Consider the following 24841-nt stretch of genomic DNA (forward strand, 5'->3'; position numbering starts at 1 on the left):
ACTCCCAAAAACGTCTGAAATTTCTCTTCAACAAAGGCCAAAAACACCTACAAATACTCCAGAGAATATATTACAAATAACCCCCCCCCCCCCCCCCCCCAGAGTCAACGCAGTCACACAGCCCATCACCGACGTTCAAAACTCCACCTGACGATTTGCCGGTTAGGCCTGACATTCAAAGTAGCCCGACAAGATAAAATTTTAATGAGCCGAGACCCAGCAGCACTCCCACTTCAAACTTAGCAAAAATCTTAGCGCGAAAAAAACGAGAGAGCTCAACAGCAAGAGGCATCAGGCTCAACTCAAATACCCTTAATACCATCATCACAAAATAAGTTGAAATCCAAGCGAAATCTAGTCAAATACCAAAACCCAAAGCCGTAGTAAATCAACAATCGGGGCCAGAAGTAGCCAATACAGCTTCAAAATACGGACGGCAGCGCAAACAAACTCAATTTTTTTATCACAATTTGAACGCCACACACTGTTGCCATTTTGAAATTGCAACTTCCGAGCATGCTGAATTCACCAGTCCACTTGTTCCTTCAGTACAACACGCTCTTACTAAATCCAGTAAACCCAAGGTCGACACAGGTTCACATTCTCTCCAACTAAATTTCTTGACATGCTTTTGCCATGTATCTAAATATATGCACTTTAAATATGATATGTTGCATTCTACAAATAATAACATTAACCTTGCTCTCTGGATTTCCTTGCTAGATATAGTTCCTTTCTACCAGGTAACCTGAAACTACGTTTCATTCTTTTTTTGGCAGTGCGCAAGGGCGAATTATTCCCAGGTTTACTACTATCAAGTGTATGTTTAACTCCACTCCGATTAAAGGCATACAAATGCTCTGATAACCCGCTAACTTCAACTTCGTGGCTCTTATCAAGCTCTTTGCTAATTTGCAAAGCGCCCTCCATGCCCGCATAATCAAGTAAAGCTTTGAAACCTTCATGTCTAGTTCCGGATCCATAATCCCTCAAAACACGCTCAACCCTATTTGAATCTTTCATATTACACGCCTCCCAGCCCCACACAAATGACACTCCTGCAGTAGACGTTAAAACAGCATGAGAAGCTAAACCTGGTTGGCATAAAATATATCCTGGCTGTGGAATGTAACGTTTAACATTTTCTTTCGTGAAAGAATTAACGGGACCTTTCATTACGAAATTCATAAAATCGTCAGAATTACGAATAATTTTCTCAAAATTAATGGAATGCTTCCCTGGAGTACAAATAAAATAAAGTTTTTCTCCTAATAACGTAATAGACACTGAATCGTCACCACCTGTTTCGATGTGGCCATCAGTAAACCACGAATTGAACTGTACAATCGCATCTAATTTCGTTAATTTCAAGCACGTTGGAATATTTGTCGAAACTATATTCTTTAATGACATGCTGTAGCACCAAGAATGTTGATTAAGTTCAACGTCAGCACACGCAAGCTTGGAATAAATCCGAGATTCACGTCCCAGATTGTTTACAGTTGATGGCAAATTGAAGTAACAATCAACATCTGACAAAAACTGTTGTTCATTCGAAATACCATTTTTAAAAATTTAAGAAGTTTTGATCAAATTGAAACAAATTATGGTTGCTGATTGCAATTGGCTTCTGTACCCAGTCATTTGATATGTAATTCGCATAGCCAGCTGTTATTATACTTGTTGCTTCCAGCCAAGTAGATTATTGTTCAACATCAATAATAGGTACAACATTCCAACCGAGACTTTTCAATTTATCGAAATTTCTATATGTGCTGTTGAAATCAACTATTCGTTCATTTAACAACTTCAAATTACTTTTGAAGCGAGTGAGAGGCATTACATCTGGAATAATTTTACGCCATTTAAAAAAAATTGCCCTCTTAATTAAAAAAGGCCACCCAAAATACCTATATTGCAAATCAAAAGGCAGAGAAAGCAACTCAATTTATTTGCAATACATTACCAGAAAGGCAACGCCCCAAGGCCAGCAGCAAACACAACAAACTACAGTTAATAGAAAAATTATAACATATTGAAGATGCGTTGTGCTTTCCATTTGCAGCTGAACTGGGCAGGGATAATCCACACTTGTAGAATAATGAACAATTTTACTGTCCTCTACAAACGCCATATAGGTGTTGCAGCATAGAATATAGGACCTTTCGTCCAACTCAACATGTTCACAACAGAAAGATGAAGAAACAGAAGAGCAAACATTACCAAAACTGAAAAATTACCTTACCTGTTGGTGTTTCAATATTGATTTTATACATTACGCTGTTTGAAGAACTGAAATTACAACAGAAGTTACTTTTGAACTAATTTTAAAAATATTATCACTGCGCCCCTTAAACTCTTTGCACTTGGCGGTGACATCTTATTTTTACGTCAGCAAATTTACCCTTGGGTTTCCTAAACAAAAATAAGCAAATTTTACAACTCAATTGAAAATCAAATCAGCCGCTATAAACCTCCTTTGGCACATTTTTATTTCTTCCCGAGTTCCAAGGAACTCCCTAATTATGCTTAAGAGGAAGCCACCCTTAAATGGGATAAACTGGCAAGCTTTGTTTTCATTTTCTGACTGCTATATTAAAGCTATTAATTTTCTGCGGGTAATGTCTATGTTACTGTCTGGCCAACTGTAGCGTGCAATTAAATCCCGCCTTTAAATGTTCAATCTTCTCATAAGATTCCTCAAATGATAGCAGCAAACATGTTATCACAGATCAATTTAATAAGTTACAGCGCTTTGATATTTGTATTATACAGTAAAAGTGATGAAAATCAAATCACAAACAGCGGAATCGAATTTGTTTACCAGCAGAAACTGTTATTGGCCGAACAATTCTTTAACGTAGAATTTCTGGTTACTTTTCCCAGATTGCCATCTGGACTGCATATAACTCTTAAGAACATCTCGGACCAACTAGAAAAATTGTGGTTCTCTTACAATTTTTGCTGCAATCTCACGTATATGAACACAAGCGAATCGACTCTTAACTATGACTACTTCGCTGAATATGTTCAAAATCAATTACAAGCAGCTGACCTTGACATCAGAAACTTGAAGGATGAAATTTCTCAATCCCTTATCGCTAATAAATTTAATAATAGGGAGAAAAGAGGAGCACCTTTAGTGGCATTTGGAGCGTTAACTGCTTTGACAGCGGGCGCTGGTATAGCATGCACAGTCGGAAGTATTTTCGGTAGTTGCGGAGGAGCAAGTCGAACATCGACTTTCCAAAGCAAAGTCGAAGACATCGACTTTGCTCTGGAAAAATTACAAAACAATGACCAGATTTGGACAGAAGTCAAAGATAATCTGGAAGAGAAATTTTTTGTCGTAGCTTCGCAATTAAAAGATATACGATTGAATGAGAAACAAATAATTGCAACGCAGGAAAACCATGCCCGAATTCTCAATAACGCAATCTCAGTTATCGAGTCGGACTCTCGGAGCTTGATGGCATGCTCTCAGTATTTCTATGCTCGAGATCAAAAACTTAAACTCCAAATTAACTTAGCAAGTTCGTTACTGGCTCTGAATAATGAAATTAAAAGCTATCGAATTGCAACCTACGCTTATGGACTAACAATTTTAAATGCTGTAATGACGATGGTCGAAAAATTAATCCCAATGACATTGTTACCCAAAAACGTCTTAGAGAAAATACTTGACAAAATTGCTAGCCAACAAGTTAAATCAAATGATAGACTTACTCTTGCAATCCCGCCAGCTCAAATTCTAACATACTCCGAAACTAAGTTGTTGACAAGTGTTTCTGTGGAAGAATACGGAATGTTGTTTCGATTGGCAATACCATTTGCATCGGGGTCAACAGCATTGAATTTATATCGCGCAATTACTATTCCGATGCCTACTAACGACTCAGATGGTTATGCATCACAGTATGAAACCGAGGCTGACTATATAGCTGTTGCCGAATCAACTCGAAGGATTGCAGTGTTATCACAGCACGAAATTGATCTTTGTATCGGTTCAAGTAGCTTTTCAGTCTGCACAAACGGATTTTCCTTGGAAACTGTAGAAGACACGTGTTTGGGAGCACTCATACTTGGAAACCATTTTGCTGCTCTTCAAAACTGTAACATCAATACAGTCAAATTGCCCGTGAAGGAGAAAGCAAAAAACTTAGAGAATGGAAAGTGGCTGATCATATCTGCAACTGAGCAGTTTGATATGTATTTGAGTGAGATGAGAGATACCAATCCTCTCAATAGAAAGACTTGATGGTTGTAAGGCTTGCGTCATTGAATTAGAATGTGGAACAAAAATCGAAACTCGATTTATGGAAATTCGTGCAGATATGGTGTCTTGTAGGAACGACTCGGTAATGCGAGTAGATGTAAACTTAAAAGAACCCCTTCATTATCTATTTTCAAAAATCCCATCTCTTAATGAGATGCCTCATATAGCAACGGAGTCACAAGCCAGGCAGCAGATTATTGAAAAAGTTCAACTGAAAATGACAACGAACTCGGACTACTATTGGAAATCATTCGACCGACTGAATGAATTGACAACACCAATAGTGGAGGATTTGAAAATTATTCGTCCAAGTTTGAGTAGCAGGTTTACGGAGAGTTCAACATCGAAAATGACTATTTTCTTTGGTCTGATATCATTCGTGATATCCTCAATTCTTCAAATTTTATTTGGCTACTTCTGCAGCAAATACAGAAATCGCTACAACTGGACAGACATGCTAATTGGACATCAGCAGATCAAAGTGAGACCGCTTGCGGTTGTGAACGATGCTGAATACAGTTTTCTTCAAACAAAACCACATGCAGAAGTCATGAGGAAGAATTTCATTTTGAAAGAAAGTAATATACGAGAGAGAGCAATGCCAGTAGTGCCCAGTTATTCAAGCAGTTCATCAATGAACGAACTTTGTGAACAAATTGCAATGCGAATTCAAAAATCATAAATAACTTCCTTACACAAGGCTGTGGTCATTATTGCTTCATCAATTGCTTTCAGTGCTTTGAAATTTTTCTCATTAACAATGACAAAATTTAATTAAAGAGGCGCAGTGTCATGTATGAACTTCTTGATATACTTCATACATGAAATATTATCACAAGCTTAGTTAGTTTATCTGCAATATTTATGTCTTGCCAATAAAAGCAGTTCTCTTTAAATCCCTTGACTTTCATAAATCGGATTGGCTACTAAATGTATTAAAGTCATGTTTTGCTAATGAAGACAAATCTCTTTGTAAATCTGATTGGTTACTTGCAATGTTTAAAAACATCGACTTCTCTTTGGAAAAATTACAAAACAATGACCAGATTTGGACAGAAGTCAAAGATAATCTGGAAGAGAAATTTTTTGTCGTTGCTTCGCAATTAAAAGATATACGATTGAATGAGAAACAAATAATTGCAACGCAGGAAAACCATGCCCGAATTCTCAGCAACGCAATCTCAGTTATCGAGTCGAACTCTCGCAGCTTGATGGCATGCTCTCAGTATTTCTATGCTCGAGATCAAAAACTTAAACTCCAAACTTAGCAAGTTCGTTACTGGCTCTGAATAATGAAATGAAAAGCTATCGAATTGCAACCTACGCTTATGGACTAACAATTTTAAATGCTGTAATGACGATGGTCGAAAAATTAATCCCAATGACATTGTTACCCAAAAACGTCTTAGAGAAAATACTTGACAAAATTGCTAGCCAACAAGTTAAATCAAATGATAGACTTACTCTTGCAATCCCGCCAGCTCAAATTCTAACATACTCCGAAACTAAGTTGTTGACAAGTGTTTCTGTGGAAGAATACGGAATGTTGTTTCGATTGGCAATACCATTTGCATCGGGGTCAACAGCATTGAATTTATATCGCGCAATTACTATTCCGATGCCTACTAACGACTCAGATGGTTATGCATCACAGTATGAAACCGAGGCTGACTATATAGCTGTTGCCGAATCAACTCGAAGGATTGCAGTGTTATCACAGCACGAAATTGATCTTTGTATCGGTTCAAGTAGCTTTTCAGTCTGCACAAACGGATTTTCCTTGGAAACTGCAGAAGACACGTGTTTGGGAGCACTCATACTTGGAAACCATTTTGCTGCTCTTCAAAACTGTAACATCAATACAGTCAAATTGCCCGTGGAGGACAAAGCAAAAAACTTAGAGAATGGAAAGTGGCTTATCATATCTGCAACTGAGCAGTTTGATATGTATTTGAGTGAGATACCAATCCTCTCAATAGAAAGACTTGATGGTTGTAAGGCTTGCGTCATTGAATTAGAATGTGGAAAAAAAATCGAAACTCGATTTATGGAAATTCGTGCAGATATGGTGTCTTGTAGGAACGACTCGGTAATGCGAGTAGATGTAAACTTAACAGAACCCCTTCGTTATCTATTTTCAAAAATCCCATCTCTTAATGAGATGCCTCATATAGCAACGGAGTCACAAGCCAGGCAGCAGATTATTGAAAAAGTTCAACTGAAAATGACAACGAACTCGGACTACTAATGGAAATCATTCGACCGACTGAATGAATTGACAACACCAATATTGGAGGATTTGAAAATTATTCGTCCAAGTTTGAGTAGCAGGTTTACGGAGAGTTCAACATCGAAAATGACTATTTTCTTTGGTCTGATATCGTTCGTGATATCCTCAATTCTTCAAATTTTATTTGGCTACTTCTGCAGCAAATACAGAAATCGCTACAACTGGACAGACATGCTAATTGGACATCAGCAGATCAAAGTGAGACCGCTTGCGGTTGTGAACGATGCTGAATACAGTTTTCTCCAAACAAAACCACATGCAGAAGTCATGAAGAATTTCATTCTGAAAGAAAGTAACATACGAGAGAGAGTAATGCCAGTAGTGCCCAGTTATTCAAGCAGTTCATCAATGAACGAACTTTGTGAACAAATTGCAATGCGAACTCAAAAATCATAAATAACTTCCTTACACAAGGCTGTGGTCATTATTGCTTCATCAATTGCTTTCAGTGCTTTGAAAATTTTCTCATTAACAATGACAAAATTTAATTAAAGAGGCGCAGTGTCATGTATGAACTTCTTGATATACTTCATACATGAAATATTATCACAAGCTTAGTTAGTTTATCTGCAATATTTATGTCTTGCCAATAAAAGCAGTTCTCTTTAAATCCCTTGACTTTCATAAATCGGATTGGCTACTAAATGTATTAAAGTCATGTTTTGCTAATGAAGACAAATCTCTTTGTAAATCTGATTGGTTACTTGCAATGTTTAAAAACTTATTGAATTTACCAAAAAAATGAGTAGAGACGATTGTCGAATGTTAACTGATAGAAAGTAGATGCAAAGAAATTGAAAGTTGAATTGCAGAATTGTTTTGTAAGAGAATAGGGATAGACCACACAAAGAATTCTAAGCATTTGGAGACCTGAAACAGAGAAAAGACATTATTGAAGTTACTAATTTTATTTTATCTGGTTAAAATATATCTATTAGAGAAGTACAAAAGATTTTTTCCATCTTTTGCATCTGATGCTTCAATTTTTTACTACTGTCAGGATTTATAAATACACATAGGAGTTGACTTGCTGTCCCCCAGTTGTCCGACTACTCTTTTAGGGGAGGGACTTTCTCTTAATTGACCTTTTTTTTTTTAAAAAGATTGGTTATTAATAGCAGCTATAGCGAGCCGTTATTGGCCTTCTCGTGCTTATTTATAATTGACAGAATTTGAGTTGTATTCGGGCACTGTCTTTTTACCACTCGAGTAGGAGTATCAGAGAAGTATTTTACGACTTGTTTAGTGTTGGCGAGGACAGAGAAGTCGCCGTATGCAGTTGACAAGAGACACTTGGGATTGAAGAACAGGCAAAATATGATGAAGGTTTGTATGTCAGTTTGAAGTGAATGCAGAAACATTATCTAACTGTGCAGTAACTTATTCGGATCTGATTTTTTGATGAATTAGCAACTATGATAAATCAAGCCTTGCAAATAATAATAGTCTTGCAACTATGAGCAATCTCTACGGGAAATTTTTAGAACAATAACTTAAGTTGACCTTTTCAAGTTCTCCTTTATTTGTCCAAGATAACGCATCAATGCTTCAACTTGTACGTTTAAGATAACATATATCAAATTAAATTGTGATTTCAATTGCTATGCGAAAAGTTAACAAAGTATTGTTAATTTTAAACTGTTTTCATTTTTTGTCCTTTTTTCTTTTCAATAGGAAGATGAGTCTAATAGAAGTGCAGCTTTGCGCAACATAATATCTGAAGAGTCCAAAAAGCAGATCGAAAAGGCCAGAGCTAATAAAGACAGAGATCTGGAGAAAAGGATCAAATTGCATGCACTCAACATGCAACATAATCGCCCTGCACCTCAAGCCACTATTCATCCCCCACCCCACTCCGCAGCTGTGGCACCCCTCACTCGACCCAATTCAGCATCCAATAACATGGGAGGCACGTCTGTCATGGCGTCCAAACCATTAACACTGGATCAGGCCAGACAGGATCTCGAAACGGTGAGTTCATGTTTTGTCCGTAGATTGTTGATTGCAAACGAAATGGTAGATAGAGTTTTGGAATACGCATCTATAAATAAGATTTTTGCGTAGTGTTAACTGTTATGACTAGAACTGATTCTTATCAGGCAGTGCAAGCCATTATCTCTGCCAAAATATCTCACATGCTAATCCCATTTAGCTAATTTTTTGTTCCAATTTTTCTTTTTTTTCTATATTTTGATTTAAATTACTAGATTTTTGCAACACCAAGGATTTTAATTCCGTTTTACTAATAATTCAACCGTTTTTTGGCATTGAGTTTTTGAAATACAGTAAAAAGTGTTTTCATAAAAGCAGTTTTAAAAATTTTTTAACCTATAAATGTAATGTATTTGTTTTTCTTCAAGGAGAATCAAGTAGTCTTTTTGTTTCTGTGTTTCTTACATTGTGTCTATTTTCTGTACATTCTAGCATCTATCCTTCTAGCAGTCTCCTAACACCTATGTTTTATTCGTTTTGCTTTTTTCAGTTGTTAAAAAATTTAACGATTAGCATTTTCAACTTTTAACGATTAGCAAGTTTTTGTAAACGTTTTTTGCTTCTGAAAATTTTACTTTTGTTTTACTATGATTAATTCAATTTTGAAATGGGTTGAATTCGTTTTGTCTATCATATCTTCAAAAAGGAAGAATTATATCTTTTTTTGTCTTAATTGGAGTTATTTGAAAACTGATTGTAGTGGTTTTTCGAGTCTTTTTTAATATTTTTTTTGAAAACTTTAGTTTCTCAGATGTTTATCTGCCTTATGCGTTCACAATGTGCTTTTGGGTATTACAGTTGATTGAGGAGTTTTATCTTTTCAAAACCCGCATTATGAGGCATTTCATAACATTATTTTTTTCAGTTTTTTGCGCCTATCAGTATTTTGACCATCCTAAGAAAATTGGACTTTTTTTAACGTTGCCAAATGTTTTTAACGAAAATTTGCTGCATTTCTTCCTCGTGATGACTGCGGTATACATTTCAGGAATGTTTTTAAATCAAGCCAGGTGAGGTAAAGAGTTGACGGTTTAATTCAAGAAGTTATGGTAACAGCTGCAATTGCGGCTTTTTGTGAAGCTTTGACGCTTCGAGTCGCTTGCGGAATTCTTCCAGCTGTTTTTTTATTTCGTTAAGATTTCTTTTTTAATTCGTTAAGATTTCGTAAGTTCTTAATCAAAATATAACTTTTCACACTTTAATGAAAATTTTAAGTTTTCGGTCTGTCGTTTTCTACTGTTTTTTTGAGACTGTAGATCTACGAAGCTTTTGCGGCTATTTTCTGGCAATCTGCCAGCTATGTTCTTTCAGAAGTTGTTTGATGGTTGTCATTTTGAGCACGTTTCGCATTATTTTTAAGAGTTTTGCTGTTAGCTGGGGCTATTATTGCCTTTCTCATGGTTTTTTTTATTTCGGCAATTATGACTCACATCACTTCAAATTTACATTTAGTGCATTTGTTCATGCGGTTTCGACTGTATTGCGTACGTGACGTCATTTTCCGCCACGTTTTGTTCATTCGCGCGATGAAGTTTTTGATCACACGTGACTTAACTCACTCTCAAAAATGACTTTTCCTGAAATTGAATTTTCTTCACTTTTATTCAAAGAGATAAGGTCGAGTGAGTGTATGCCACTCGAATTGAAGGGTATTTAAGGGCAGTTAATATAATCAGCGTCAAGTTAAACGTGTTCTTAAAATACAGCAGCCCAGTGTTTTTAAGTTTCTTTTTTGGTCTGTTTCTTTTACCATCTTTTTGAGACCTCAGATCTACGAAGATTTTGCGGCTATTTTCTGGCAATCTGCCATCTATGTTTTCTTTATTTCATTCAAGAAGTCACTAAATATGTTCTCATAAGTCACCCAATGTTTGACTTCGTTGCTGCTCCTATATTATTTATAGCTTAGATTTTGCCGTTTCAAACCACAGTTTGTATGTTAATTGCGCGAAATTTTCAAGATAAATATCTTGTTCCACAATTGTAACCAAAATGGCGCGATTGTATTAGTATAAGTGTCGATCAGTTGGAGATTCTAAATTAAGAAACCTCAAGAATTGAAGTATTCAGTAGAGGTTGTCTTGGAATGCAGGACTAAGGCCCGAGAGCAACAACAGCAAGGTATGTAAAATTTTAGTTTAAACCTGTTGTAGGATATGAAACCGACTTTTTCTTCTGACCACTTGACTTTTTGTCCTCAAATGCATGATGAACCAGTGAAGTCCCGAGGGCTTTAAGTCACTGAGCAGATATCTTAGAACCATACTAGTCTCTAAGAGTAAAAGGCACCAAAGCCGCTAAAAAGACATAAATTTTTGGTGTGAGGGACAATTTTGGCGGTTTAGACTCTGCTTAACGCCCCTCATTTTACCCACCTCACCCACCCCCTCACCGCATTTCACCCCTAGCCCCGCACGCTCCCTCTCACCCGCTGTCGTTGAGTCTTTTGAAGTCTGTTGAGAATAGTTGATTCCTGTCTCAACTTTTGGTATTTTGTTCTTTTTTAATAAGTTTTTGAACTGAGTTTTTGGCTGCGGCATGAGCCCCATGTTTTAGTTCATTTGTATCATTTCTGGAGTGTCTCAGGTGTATTTCAGGCTCTGCAGCTGCAGCGAGAACTGCACAACAGACGAACAGATCTTGCGGGAGTTCACTGACTGTGTGTGAATCAATTTGCCATGTAGTGAACAAACACTTAAATCGTGATGAACTTATGATGAGCTGAGTCGTTGCAGTACTATAGTGGCAGCTTTCAATTCAATTCACTGGAGATATAGATTGTTATCTTAAAAGTTTTAAAACAAAATGCGATATCGAGGGTCTTTATCAATAGGAAAGTGTTTATTCAACTCATTTGTCCATTAAGCTTTACTGCCGTTTCACCAGGAATTGTATTTTAAAATTTATTGTAACGTTTGTAAATAAATTGCTTCGAGTTTTCAGTGTAAATATGTCAAAATGTAAAGAAACAAGTATAATAATTTGCTTTCTCTTAATGGCTGAGATAATAGCAATAGCTGAGCAGAGCTTTGTGATCTTGCTTTGGTTTCGCTCTGCTGAAGTTCTCTACAGAAGTTTTGCCAACTACTGTAGTCAGGCTGCGAATGACTAGTCAGGCTTTGAAAAAAACGCTTTTTTCGTAAGTGAGCAAGCAAGATAACCGGAGGTACAAGGAGTGAATAAAGTTTGAAAGTTGTTTCCATGAACAAATTCAGCGCAGAAAAAAGAGTGATTCTTTTGTTCATGCCTTCTTTTGGCACAGAGCGAGAAATGTAGGTGTGAAAAAATTTTTGCCAAGCGAGCCAAGTGAAAAGGCTTTTTCAAACTATTTTTTTCTTTTTTGAAACTTATGTTGTCTTATTATTTAAGACTAATGTTATAATCTTCAGGTTGTTTTGATAGCGTTTCAAAGGTTTGTGGTAATTGAAGTTTTGCACGAATTTGAAGGTTTTTCAACTAACTCTCCGGTTTTGAGGAGCTTTTACTGCCTTTTGGCCCATTATTTTATTGCTTTAAATTGTTACTAAAAATAAGCTTGATGGTGGTGGGCAGTTTCTATTACAAATTAAATTCAGGTTCTTTGGTGCCAACCTTTTTGTTTGAATTTTGACAAGAAATTGCACAACAATTTTAAAGTTTTTATTTACAGTTTTCGCTTTATTTCAAAATTTCAGACGTTTTTGTGCTTATTTGTGCGTGTTCGAATTTGTGTGAGCAATAAAGTTGTGTTCATTCTTGTTCGTAATTGGTGTTCACTCGTTCAATCAATTTGAACTGAAGTGCGCAAGTGACGTCTTTTTTCACGCTTAGTGTAGCGAAGTTTTGTTCATTCGCTTGCTAAAATTTTTAGCCTGACGTGACTTACCTCACTTTAATATTGATTTTTCTCTAAAACTGAAATTGTGTCACTCTAATTGAAAGTTTTTTGAAGGCACCTAATAGAAAGAAGCAGCATTACGTTATGAAGATTGGCAATAAATGTATAATTCTCAGCATTTAAGAGAGAATTTCATTTCTTCTGTTTATTTATCTATCTTTTCGAGGCTGAAGATCTGCAAAGCTATTGCTGCTCTTTTGGCAATGTGGCAGTTATGTTTAAGCCATTTTGCTTGACGCTTTTGGATCTCGAATATGTAATGAATTCTTGGTAAACTTTCACACTTCAGCGCTCCATTTTTGAGTAATCTAAGTTGCGCTTGTTCTGAAATAAAATTCGTTGCTTAAAGGGATTGTGAGCAAACGACAATCGAAGACTTTGTTTATGAGTGGGTAAGATTTCAGGCTGCCGATATTGAAGTTCAGGCTCAAACCCCAGCTGGATAGGTTTTTTGCACCCATAAAACACATGTTACGCCCCGTCTAAATTAAATCGCCTCCGTCTGCCATTTGAGAGCCATTCATACGACATGCGGTTTCGGTTTTTTCTTGCTTGAAGTAGAGTGAACCTGTTCTGTATGTCTTCTCATTTTCTGCTGCGCTTCTTTGTGAGGGGACGTTGTCGCAAAGATAATGAAACAAAAACCAAAAATTCTGAATTGTTGAAGCAGGCGCTACCTTGTAACTGCTAGTTCGCTTCTGTCTCTGTTGTTGGCTGTTTCAAATAGGATGTCTTAAAGGTAGATAGTTCGCTACGAGGCAAATAATCATGATATTGTCAGTCAATTGTTCTGTACACTAAAGTAAATTTGTACTGATTTTAGCTCAACTCTTGTCACCCTCCTTGTCCGTGCTACGGAAATCTAAAAAAGATATTTGGACAGCTAAATGAAATTTATCTTGAAAATAGCACTTGAAACGCGACCGTAAACTGTCACTGCAACTCCAAATTGCTATGCTTCTCGGTCAAGGAGAGTTTTTAGATTGCTATTGGAGAGTTTTCAGAACAACTAACAGTACGTGATTGGAAGACAAAAGATTCGCCTCTCGATATTTCAAGCTCTTGCGCAGAACGTTACGGTGTCAATGAGTTAGAGTTGTTGGCACAATACGGAATAGTGAATATTTCAATAAATTATTTGTACGGGCATCAAGTTACAGTAATCACTGACCATAGGGCGGCACTATCAGTTCCTGAAGAACATCGTTCTAGCAAATCGTATAACAGCCATCTCACTCGCTGGGTTGACCGTCTTCTTCCGTATCAATTTTCAGTTAAACATTTGACAGACGCAAAGATGAGCATAGTTGACTATATCTCATGCAACCTTTACCAGGAAAGAAATCGCTCTAAGGTCGAGTGGCTATTGTAAAATTTGAAAAAAGCCTAACTGTAAAGCACAAAATCCAATGCATTGGTCTCATCGTGTTTGCGTGTTTGCATTTACTGTGCACAACAGATTCAACGCATTCAACCGTATTCTAAGCAACAACATCTTAAAATACCACACCTTTTCACAAAATTTAAAACGTGTAAGTTTTCCGTCGCAGTCACCAGTAACTCCACTCCACTCAACTCAACTCAACTGCGTAGCAATTACTAATTCTGCTTTCCTTTTGCATTCAATCTCGAGAAAACCCATTGAAATCGCTCCCCAAAGTACTCGCAAAAATTTTTTCATTTCAAGCTAACCGCATCCTATTCAGATCATCATTCCAAAAATCACTAAAAGATGATGAAATCAGTGCTTGATGCCCGAATTCATTTTTGTTAGCAGTCACTCTATCTCAATCATCACAGTTTTAACTGATTGAACAAATTTACCATGCTCTCTTTAGAAACAACCTTTAATCAACCAGCAAACTGCGTCTTATTTGAAAATGCTCCAACCTCTGTTCCACAACAACCATCTATTCTTATCCCTGATTCGCCAGAAGCACCACTGACTCAAAAGCAGTAGCCTTACAGACGGTCCACGTAACTGCTTGCGACAACATCATCGGCAAAAATGCAAATCCTAGATTGTGTCACATATGTGTAAATACGCCGTACTAAGAAGGTGCGCGATTTTGTATTAAACGAAAACGAGGTTCGTTTAGAAGTCATTATCCCGTACCTCCGCTAAAACCGAAAAAACCTCGTTTGTTCAGGTTACCTGTACTTCGATCTGAACACTTACTACCAGGAGGGACAGGTGGGTAGGCTATGTTTGGCCGCGTTTGATGGTGGCCATACATGAACCATGATCTGATTGTCCCATCACTCGCGTGCAGCGCTATCGGTAGGCACCTTAAACCAGTTAAACCCGCCATGCAATTCTCAGCACATAAAGCATGTAATGAACCAAGTCATGAAATCCAAGTAGACTTTTTGGGCCCAACTTTTGATTAAAACCACGACATGAAACAATATTGGTTGTTGCAATAGACCGACTTTTCAAATATTCAACCCCAGAAACATTTGATAAGACGATTGGTTCTATTGTAACCATTTTTCTAGACACATTTATTCTTTATAATAGAGTTCAAGGTTGAATTCTACTTGAACAAGCTCGATGTCTAATCTGTAGTGAAGTTAATCTTTTTTTTCACTTTTTGGTCAAAAAAAAGAAAGATCAGGGTCGCTCGCGATGCGATTAGAGGCGAACCTCAAGAGTGAAAGACCGCCAACGGTAACCTCCACTCCACTAACATTCCATCTCATTTTCATTTTTAGGACCAAAAAGATATGGCCAGGGCCACTCGGAATGCGAATTGAAAAGACTGCAAGAGCACCAACGGTGAACCTCAGGAATGCAAGGGCACTGGCGGTAACATCCACTCCACTTTAACATTCAATCTCATTTAGAGAAAAATCATTGACATTGTTCTGCAAAGTACTCCAAACAAATGTTTCCAATTTTAACATTCCATCTCAAAATCTGATCTTAATATCTGATCTCGAAAAACGTTCAATGCCCAATTACCCTTCCTGGAAACCCTCCATTTTCTAAAACTTGCCTTAAGAATACAAGGAAACAAATTCGCAGAAAATTCTCGAAGAAATGTACAAAAATTTGGTCCCTGGTTCAAAGATTTAAAAACGCGATCCACGCAAAAATCCCAGTTTCAAGAACCAGGCTGGTTGGTTTTTACGATCCGATCTAGCTATATTGCAAAAATTGGAACTGGCGATGACTAAAAATTCAAATTGAAATACTACGCAGAAGGACGCGGCCTTCAAATTAGAGAAATTCGCCGAAGAGAAAATCAATCTCACATCAGCGAGTTCACAAGCAAGCAATAAGATGACCAGCGGTTTAAACATTAAACGAGGGATTTCGTCGAATTGTTTGAAAGTAGCTTGCGCGGTGCAAGTTCAATTACCCAAGAAGCCTGCTTTTACCGTTTTGCAAAGTCCTCCCCTAAAAATTGCAGCTTCACCAGAGTAGTGGATAAAACGAGGCTAACAGCCACCAGCCAACTTGGTCCATTTTCCCTCGTAAAAACTCGGGATATGGACCAAGCCGTCTGCTAACTGGTAGCCTTGTTTTATCCACTACTATAAGCACAAACTAAAAATAAAAAATAGAAATGGACCAAACTGTACTGGTAACTAGAATCCCTGTTTTACCCAGTACTACATCAACCACTATATACACAATTACTCGTTCAATTTTGTGTACAAAAAAAGCATATAGCCCGTATAATTTATGAAATTCATACGCAAATATCCAAAAGTCTTCAAAGTTAATTCAAAGCCTAATTTCATATCTAATATATCAAACTATACTGAAACAAATCAGGCTAAACGGGCCCGCAAAGTTTTTTCAATAGAAATGGATGAACTGAGAATCACTCAAATTTGCTTAGAATTGGATAAAAAGAAACAAGTTTCTTTAAAATTTTGACTTTACCCTTGGAGACGATAGATCTATGATGTTTAACTGAGTGATTCTATGTACCAGAGTACATTTTTTGAACCGAGTCTTGAGAGGTCTTGTTAAAAGGTTGACTCGCCTTTACCACGCTACGGCAGTACTGCTCGACCTTTCTTAATGGCAACTTTGGGGGAGGGTGCAACTACAGAATGCTCGAACACTTTTAATTTCAACTATTAAGCTGACTTAACTCTTAATAAAAATCTTTAACAAAGATAGCTGCCGCTACAAGCACAAAACGCGCTCACTTTGCTTAGTCTAAAAACAGTGCAATAATTGATGGAAAGGAAAAGTGCGCGTCGTGCTAAAAAGGCCGCCTCCATTAACAGAAATGACCATCGCCATTAGCAGAATGATATCAAACGAGTGAAAATTTTGAAAATAAGACATATTTAAATATTAGCTTGCAAGTTGAGTATTTATTATAATTTTTATTCAATTTTTAATAGATTATACAATGCATTCAATTTAATAGAAGGATTTAATTATTATTTTAGTTTTAAACAGGTAATTACTTGGGAAATGATAACTAATTTTAAGTTAAAAATCATGTCATAAAATTCTAGAAAAATTCTAGAAAAATAATTCTCCAGTAGTGGACCTTTCTTTTCCACGGCACTTTTCGACTATTCATCTTGGCTTTCACTTTTCTACAAAAGCAAGCATAATTTTATGATGAACAAATGTATACCCAGTGAAACACCGAAAGTTAAATAACAAATAAATCTGATCCGTGAACGGACTCCGTGGCATGCCAAATGGCTTCGCAGATGGTGAAACATGGTCGAAGACCTATCAGGTTGAACCTGCCTCGCTGATATTATACTTATAAACATGCTCTCTGAACTGTTTTCTAGTATGGGTGAATCTATATCTATTAAGGTAGATGCACAATCTGCATCTTCCATTTCTAAACCTAAAGAAAGAAATATGCTTATAAACTTTACACATATTACACTCTAGATATTGATTTGGATTGACATCATGGTCCCCCAAATGTTTAATTTAATTTTCTTTACTTCAACTATATCTTTGCATGTATAACAACAATATTCTAACTCTTTGCAATCATTACAACATTCTTTCCAGTGCTTATTTTTACACTTATCACACTTCATTTTTCTCTTTCGAAAAATTATTTTTTCCAAAATTTTCCCTAATAAAATACACCATGTCTCACTCAACTAACAGCAATGTAAATTTCTGCGACGTCTGTGGAGCAAAGAAAGGTTTATACAGACATCAATCATATGGTTCTAAACATAAAGAATCGTTAGAGAAAATGTTTGGCTCTGATTATGAAGCCCCTTTTAATGCTAAGCATAAAGCTGAAAAGGTTATACCCCCATCAACCCAACCCTTACCTGAAAACATGGAGAGATTGTATGACCCAGAAGAAGAATATTACTTCCTCAGATCTAAGCCCCAAACTGAGAGTAAACATAAAGCTGAGAGTAAGTCCAAAACTGAGATTAAGTCTAAAACTGAGAGTAAGCTTAAAAATGAGAGTATACCTAAAGATAACATCAAAGATATTATTAAAACTAAACCCATCACTAAACCTAAACCTAAAACTGAAGATAGTATCTACAGCAGAATGAATTAGGTATGAATGTAAAGAATGTCATGCAGAATTTAAAAATAAAATAGCCCTAACTACTCACCCGTGTAGTCATAATCGTCAGTATCTAGAAAACACAGAATACTTTGATATAAAGTCTAGCCAGAACATGAAAGAGTTTTATATTACTGATAAAGCTGGAAATTACATTGAAGATATAGATGAAGCTATTAATAACTCTTTAGAGGAAATTAAAAACTGTTACCAGTTTCGTAAAGTTAAGAGTTTTAAAAATAAGATCACAGCCGAGTGTGATTACAAGAGGAGAACCAAAGAAGAAGTTAAAACTACTAAAATAGTTTTCAACAGTGACTATATTATTAATAACGCAATATATGAAAATGGAGACTTCAAACAATGGCTGAACCTCGAAAAGGAAATATATGAAGGCCATGGCTAAAACTTTGAGTGTCTCGGATTAAGAATTATCCAGTTAAAAATTGAACCAACTAAAGCATCTATTGTCAGTTATATAGATTTACCTCCCGATTATCAAAAACTCTAAATCAATATTAAATATACGCAATTCCAAATACAATTACTTGCAACTAACTACTACTGCTTGGCTGCATCTTGCCATGCAACATGCAACACGTGAAAGTAAATACCAGAATAAACAATAACACCAAGACAACAACAAACAATTAAGAATACAAAAATTGTACAATATTATTGTTTGGATAAACACGCCTTGTGGTGATGGAAAAGTAGAATTACTTAAACCAGCGGATGACTTTGATAAAGATAGAAAAGATGTTAGAATATTAGTTTGGGACAAAGCCGGAGTGGAACACTGTGCTCTAATTAAAAACACAGAAACCCTGTTAGATCGTCCAAAAAAAAACATTAAATATTTTTTTTGCGATAGATGTACATATTGGTTTAATAATCAAATTAAAAATTGAATCATAAATGTAGCCACTCTTTCAAACCAGAGATTGTTTGTCCCAAGAAAAAACATATTACTTTTATAAATGAACATAAGCGCCAGAATATAAAAGAATTATAGCTGCTGATATAGTATGTTGCATTGTTGAAGTCGCATCTAATGACTATAAATATGTAATAGCTGAACACATACCAATAAGTGTTGGCTACATCTGGCAAGGTAAATTCAAATACTACTTTGGTCTAGACTGCATCAAAAGGTTTGCTAGAGATCTATTAGAAATAGAAACAGAGAATAATTTCAAGCATAATGAAAAGATGGTATCTACAGAAGAAGATAAATTTTATCATGAAACCAATAACACTTGTCATATTTGTAATAAACCATGTATTAATAAAATAAGAGATCACTGTCATGAAACTGGTAAATATAGAGGACCAGCATGTAGAATGTGTAATCTAAGATACAAACAACAAAACTTTTTTCCCGTAATATTCCATAATGGCTCTGGTTATGATTTCAAACTACTTTATAGTGAACTCTTTAAACAGAATAATGATAAAAGAAAAGTAGATAACATACCACTAGCTACTGGTAAGTCTCAGATGTTTAGCATTGGTTGTCTTAAATTCTTAGATAGCTATAACTTCTTAACTATGCCTCTAGATCAAATGGCAAAGATATACGGGTGTAAAACTAAAACATTATATCCATATGAATACTTTGGTTTAGAGTCGTATAATAATATTATAGGTAATCTAAAGAGAGAAGACTTCAAATCTAGGCCTAATGCTGAAAATTTTATACCCCCATCACCCCAACCCTTACCTGAAAACATGGAGAGATTGTATGACCCAGAAGAATATTACTTCCTCAGACCTAAGCCCCAAACTGAGAGTAAGCCTAAAACTGAGAGTAAGTCCAAAACTGAGAGTAAGTCTAAAACTGAGAGTAAGCTTAAAAATGAGAGTATACCTAAAAATAACATTAAAGATATTAAAACTAAACCCATCACTAAACCTAAACCTAAAACTGAAGATAGTATCTACAGCAGAATGAATTAGGTATGAATGTAAAAAATGTCATGCAGAATTTAAAAATAAAATAGCCCTAACTACTCACTCGTGTAGTCATAATCGTCAGTATCTAGAAAACACAGAATACTTTGATATAAACTCTAGCCAGAACATGAAAGAGTTTTATATTACTGATAAAGCTGGAAATTACATTGAAGATATAGATGAAGCTATTAATAACTCTTTAGAGGAAATTAAAAACTGTTACCAGTTTCGTAAAGTTAAGAGTTTTAAAAATAAGATCACAGCCGAGTGCGGTTACAAGAGGAGAACCAAAGAAGAAGTTAAAACTACTAAAATAATTTTCAACAGTGACTATATTATTAATAACGCAATATATGAAAATGGAGACTTCAAACAATGGCTGAACCTCGAAAAGGAAATATATGAAGGCCATGGCTACAACTTTGAGTGTCTCGGATTAAGAATTATCCAGTTAAAAATTGAACCAACTAAAACATCTATTGTCAGGTATATAGATTTACCTCCCGATTATCAAAAACTCTAAATCAATATTAAATATACGCAATTCCAAATACAATTACTTGCAACTAACTACTACTGCTTGGCTGCATCTTGCCATGCAACATGCAACACGTGAAAGTAAATACCAGAATAAACAATAACACCAAGACAACAACATGAAGATGACGTCGGCTATGTATTAAGAATACAAAAATTGTACAATATTATTGTTTGGATAAACACGCCTTGTGGTGATGGTAAAGTAGAATTACTTAAACCAGCGGATGACTTTGATAAAGATAGAAAAGATGTTAGAATATTAGTTTGGGACAAAGCCGGAGTGGAACACTGTGCTCTAATTAAAAACACAGAAACCCTGTTAGATCGTCGAAAAAAATAACATTAAATATTTTTTTTGCGATAGATGTACATATTGGTTTAATAATCAAATTAAAAATTACAATCATAAATGTAGCCACTCTTTCAAACCAGAGATTGTTTGTCCCAAGAAAAAACATATTACTTTTATAAATGAACATAAGCGCCAGAATATAAAAGAACTATAGCTGCTGATATAGTATGTTGCATTGTTGAAGTCGCATCTAATGACTATAAATATGTAATAGCTGAACACATACCAATAAGTGTTGGCTACATCTGGCAAGGTAAATTCAAATACTACTTTGGTCTAGACTGCATCAAAAGGTTTGCTAGAGATCTATTAGAAATAGAAACAGAGAATAATTTCAAGCATAATGAAAAGATGGTATCTACAGAAGAAGATAAATTTTATCATGAAACCAATAACACTTGTCATATTTGTAATAAACCATGTATTATTAAAGTAAGAGATCACTGTCATGAAACTGGTAAATATAGAGGACCAGCATGTAGAATGTGCAATCTAAGATACAAACAACAAAACTTTCTTCCCGTAATATTCCATAATGGCTCTGGTTATGATTTCGAACTACTATATAGTGAACTCTTTAAACAGAATAATGATAAAAGGAAAGTAGATAACATACCACTAGCTACTGGTAAGTCTCAGATGTTTAGCATTGGTTGTCTTAAATTCTTAGATAGCTATAACTTCTTAACTATGCCTCTAGATCAAATGGCAAAGATATACGTGTGTAAAACTAAAACATTATATCCATATGAATACTTTGGTTTAGAGTCATATAATAATCTTATAGGTAATCTAAAGAGAGAAGACTTCAAATCTAGGCCTAAAGCTGAAAATGTTATACCCCCATCACCCCAACCCTTACCTGAAAACATGGAGAGATTGTATGACCCAGAAGAAGAATATTACTTCCTCAGACCTAAGCCCCAAACTGAGAGTAAGCCTAAAACTGAGAGTAAGTCCAAAACTGAGAGTAAGTCTAAAACTGAAAGTAAGCTTAAAAATGAGAGTATACCTAAAAATAACATCAAAGATATTATTAAAACTAAACCCATCACTAAACCTAAACCGAAAACTGAAGATATTATCTACAGCAGAATTAGGTATGAATGTAAGAAATGTCATGCAGAATTTAAAAATAAAATAGCCCTAACTACTCACTCATATAGTCATAATCGTAAGTATCTAGAAAACACAGAATACTTTGATATAAACTCTAGCCCGAACAAGAAAGAGTTTTATATTACTGCTAAAGCTGGAAATTACATTGAAGATATAGATGAAGCTATTAATAACACTTTAGATGAAATTAAAAACTGTTACCAGTTTCGTAAAGTTAAGAGTATTAAATGTAAGATCACAGCCGAGTGTGAGTACAAGAAGAGAACCAAAGAAGAAGTTAAAACTACTAAAATAAATTTCAACACTGACTATATTATTAATAACGCAATATATGAAAATGGAGACTTCAAACAATGGTATTGGTTTAATATTGGTTTAACTCTCAAATTCGTATTGGTTTAACTCTCAAATTGAATAAGACAATCATATATGTAGCCACTTTTTCAAACCAGAGATTGTTTGTCCCAAGAAGAACCATATTACTTTTATAAATGAACATAAGCGCCAGAATATAAAAGAACTATAGCTGCTGATATAGAATGTTGCATTGTTGAAGTCGCATCTAATGGCTATAAATATGTAATAGCTGAACAAATACCAATAAGTGTTGGCTACATCGGGCAAGGTAAATTCAAATACTACTTTGGTCTAGACTGCATCAAAAGATTTGCTAGAGATCTATTAGAAACAGAAACAGAGAACAATTTCAAGCATAATGAAAAGATGGTATCTACAGAAGAAGATAAATTTTATCATGAAACCAATAACACTTGTCATATTTGTAATAAACCTTGTATTAATAAAGTAAGAGATCACTATCCTGAAACTGGTAAATATATAAAGCATGTAGAATGTGTAATCTAAGATACAAACAACAAAACTTCATTCCCGTAATATTCCATAATGGAATATAGCTTCTATAACTTCTTAGCTATGCCTCTAGATCAAATGGCAAAGATATACGGGTGTAAAACTAAAGCATTATTTCCGTATGAATACTTTGGCATAGAACCGTATAATAATCTTATAGGTAATCTAAATATAGAAGACTTCAAGTCCTCTCTATCTAATAAATTACCAACACAAAAGGAAGTCGATAACTTTAATAAAGACAACAGTCATAAAACTGGTAACGATCTAAGTATAGTGTATTTACAGAATGATGTGGAAATGTTAGACTACTGCAACATAGACGCAAACAACCTATACGGCTATGCAATGATGCAAAATTTACCTTATAAGGATTTCAAGTAATCTGACACATCTATAGATGTTATACTAAATACTCCAGATGATAGTGATAATGGTTACTATATAGTTTGTGATGTTAATTATACTAATAGTTGTAAAGAAAGAACAGGGCAGCTTGCACTAATGCCTAATAAAAGAAAGATAATGAATTAGGCTATAGAATAAGAGTTGGAGGCAAGGCAAGATCAGAGAAATTAATCTTAGATCAAAACAACAAAACAAAATATATGGTTCATTATAGGATGTTAAAGTTCTATGTAAAGACGGGTGTAACAGTAACTAAAATTCATAGAGTGATTAAATTTAGTCAAGATTACATATGTAGAGACTATATTCAAAATAATACTAACAAAAGGGCAACAACTATAACTGAAGCGGAAAAGGACGTAAGGAAATTAAAGAACAACTCACTATATGGAAGAATGTGCATGAATCCTCTACACTTCCTTCAAAGTAAGTTCTTATATGATGAAGAAAAGATCATGAAAAGTATAAGTAAACCCGCGTTTAAGAATATAACTAGATGTAATGATTATAGCCAAATTGAATATATAAAGAAAAAAATCGAATATGATTCTCCAGTATATGTAGGTGTCACAATATTAGAATTAAGTAAATTACACTTGTATGATGTATTCTATAATATTCTTCAATCATATCTCAAAGATATACAACTCCATTATATGTATACTGATGGTTTTGAATTAAGCTTTAGCGAGGAAATGTTGACAAAGAACATATCGATCTGTCCAATCTCGAAAAACCAATGAAAACTAATAATAAAGTTGCAGGTAATTTCAAAAATGAATTGGGAAGTAGAATAGAAGAATTGTTTATAGCCCTGTCACCAAAGACATTTAGCTTTAAAGATTACCCAAATAAAACTAAAGAGAAAAGAATAAAGAATTGTAACAATGCTAAACATGAAGAGTATATAATGCATTAATGTATAACACACAGAGTACTGTAGATGAATATAGAATACAAAAAGTTGGTGATAACATGACAACAAAAACAAGCAAGATTAGTCTGAACACACTTGATGATAAAAGAGTCTATGTAAATAATATTAAAAGCTATCCTCATGATGAGAATCTATATCTAATCAAAAGAGATTTAATAAAATAGATTAATGCTACTTCAATGAAGCTATTGATGAAATTAGGGTTAGATGCAAGTTAAGAATCATTAATCTGTCAAACAGCTTCGCTGATAGATAATACTCTAGGACTAACCATTAATGATGATAGAAAGTTAATTGAAGCTGCTATTAGATTATATAATGATATATAATCTTAATAAAAAAATCTGGTTAATAATATTCAATAACCACCTATAAATAAAATGATCAATTGCTTACCTTGGTTTAGTAGTTAGTACATCATAGATCATCAACTTCCCACAAGATATTTTCGAATCACTATTTCCACTAGTTAATTTGTTTTTGATATATTCTATAAATTTTATTATTTTACTGGTTTCCTTTTCAGCCATATATTTAGAATAACTTGAAATTATTAATTCATCTTGCCAAGGATCCGTAGCATGCTTGATAATATTTTTCATAGCCCGATATTGTTTTCCACAAGCTAAATATTTTTTTTAACTCAGAGTAATTTTCATCAAGATAATTTTCGTTATCCATTTTTTCCAT

General features: G+C 35.0%; 1 protein-coding gene across 1 annotated transcript in view; it reads left to right on the plus strand.

Moving 5' to 3' along the window:
- The window catches only part of LOC142350317 (uncharacterized), a 32779-nt gene extending 21240 nt beyond the window's left edge, over positions 1-11539 (plus strand). Inside the window, exons 8-10 of the mRNA XM_075402141.1 lie at positions 7813-7892; positions 8241-8537; positions 11156-11539. Coding sequence (XP_075258256.1) covers positions 7813-7892; positions 8241-8537; positions 11156-11215 — 437 coding nt within the window. The 3' untranslated portion in view covers positions 11216-11539. The remainder of the gene's footprint in view (positions 1-7812; positions 7893-8240; positions 8538-11155) is intronic.
- Positions 11540-24841: the final 13302 nt, after the last annotated feature.

This window comes from Convolutriloba macropyga, chromosome 12, assembly GCF_964194025.1.
Source record: "Convolutriloba macropyga chromosome 12, txConMacr16.3, whole genome shotgun sequence".
NCBI classification, from domain to species: Eukaryota; Metazoa; Xenacoelomorpha; order Acoela; family Convolutidae; genus Convolutriloba; species Convolutriloba macropyga.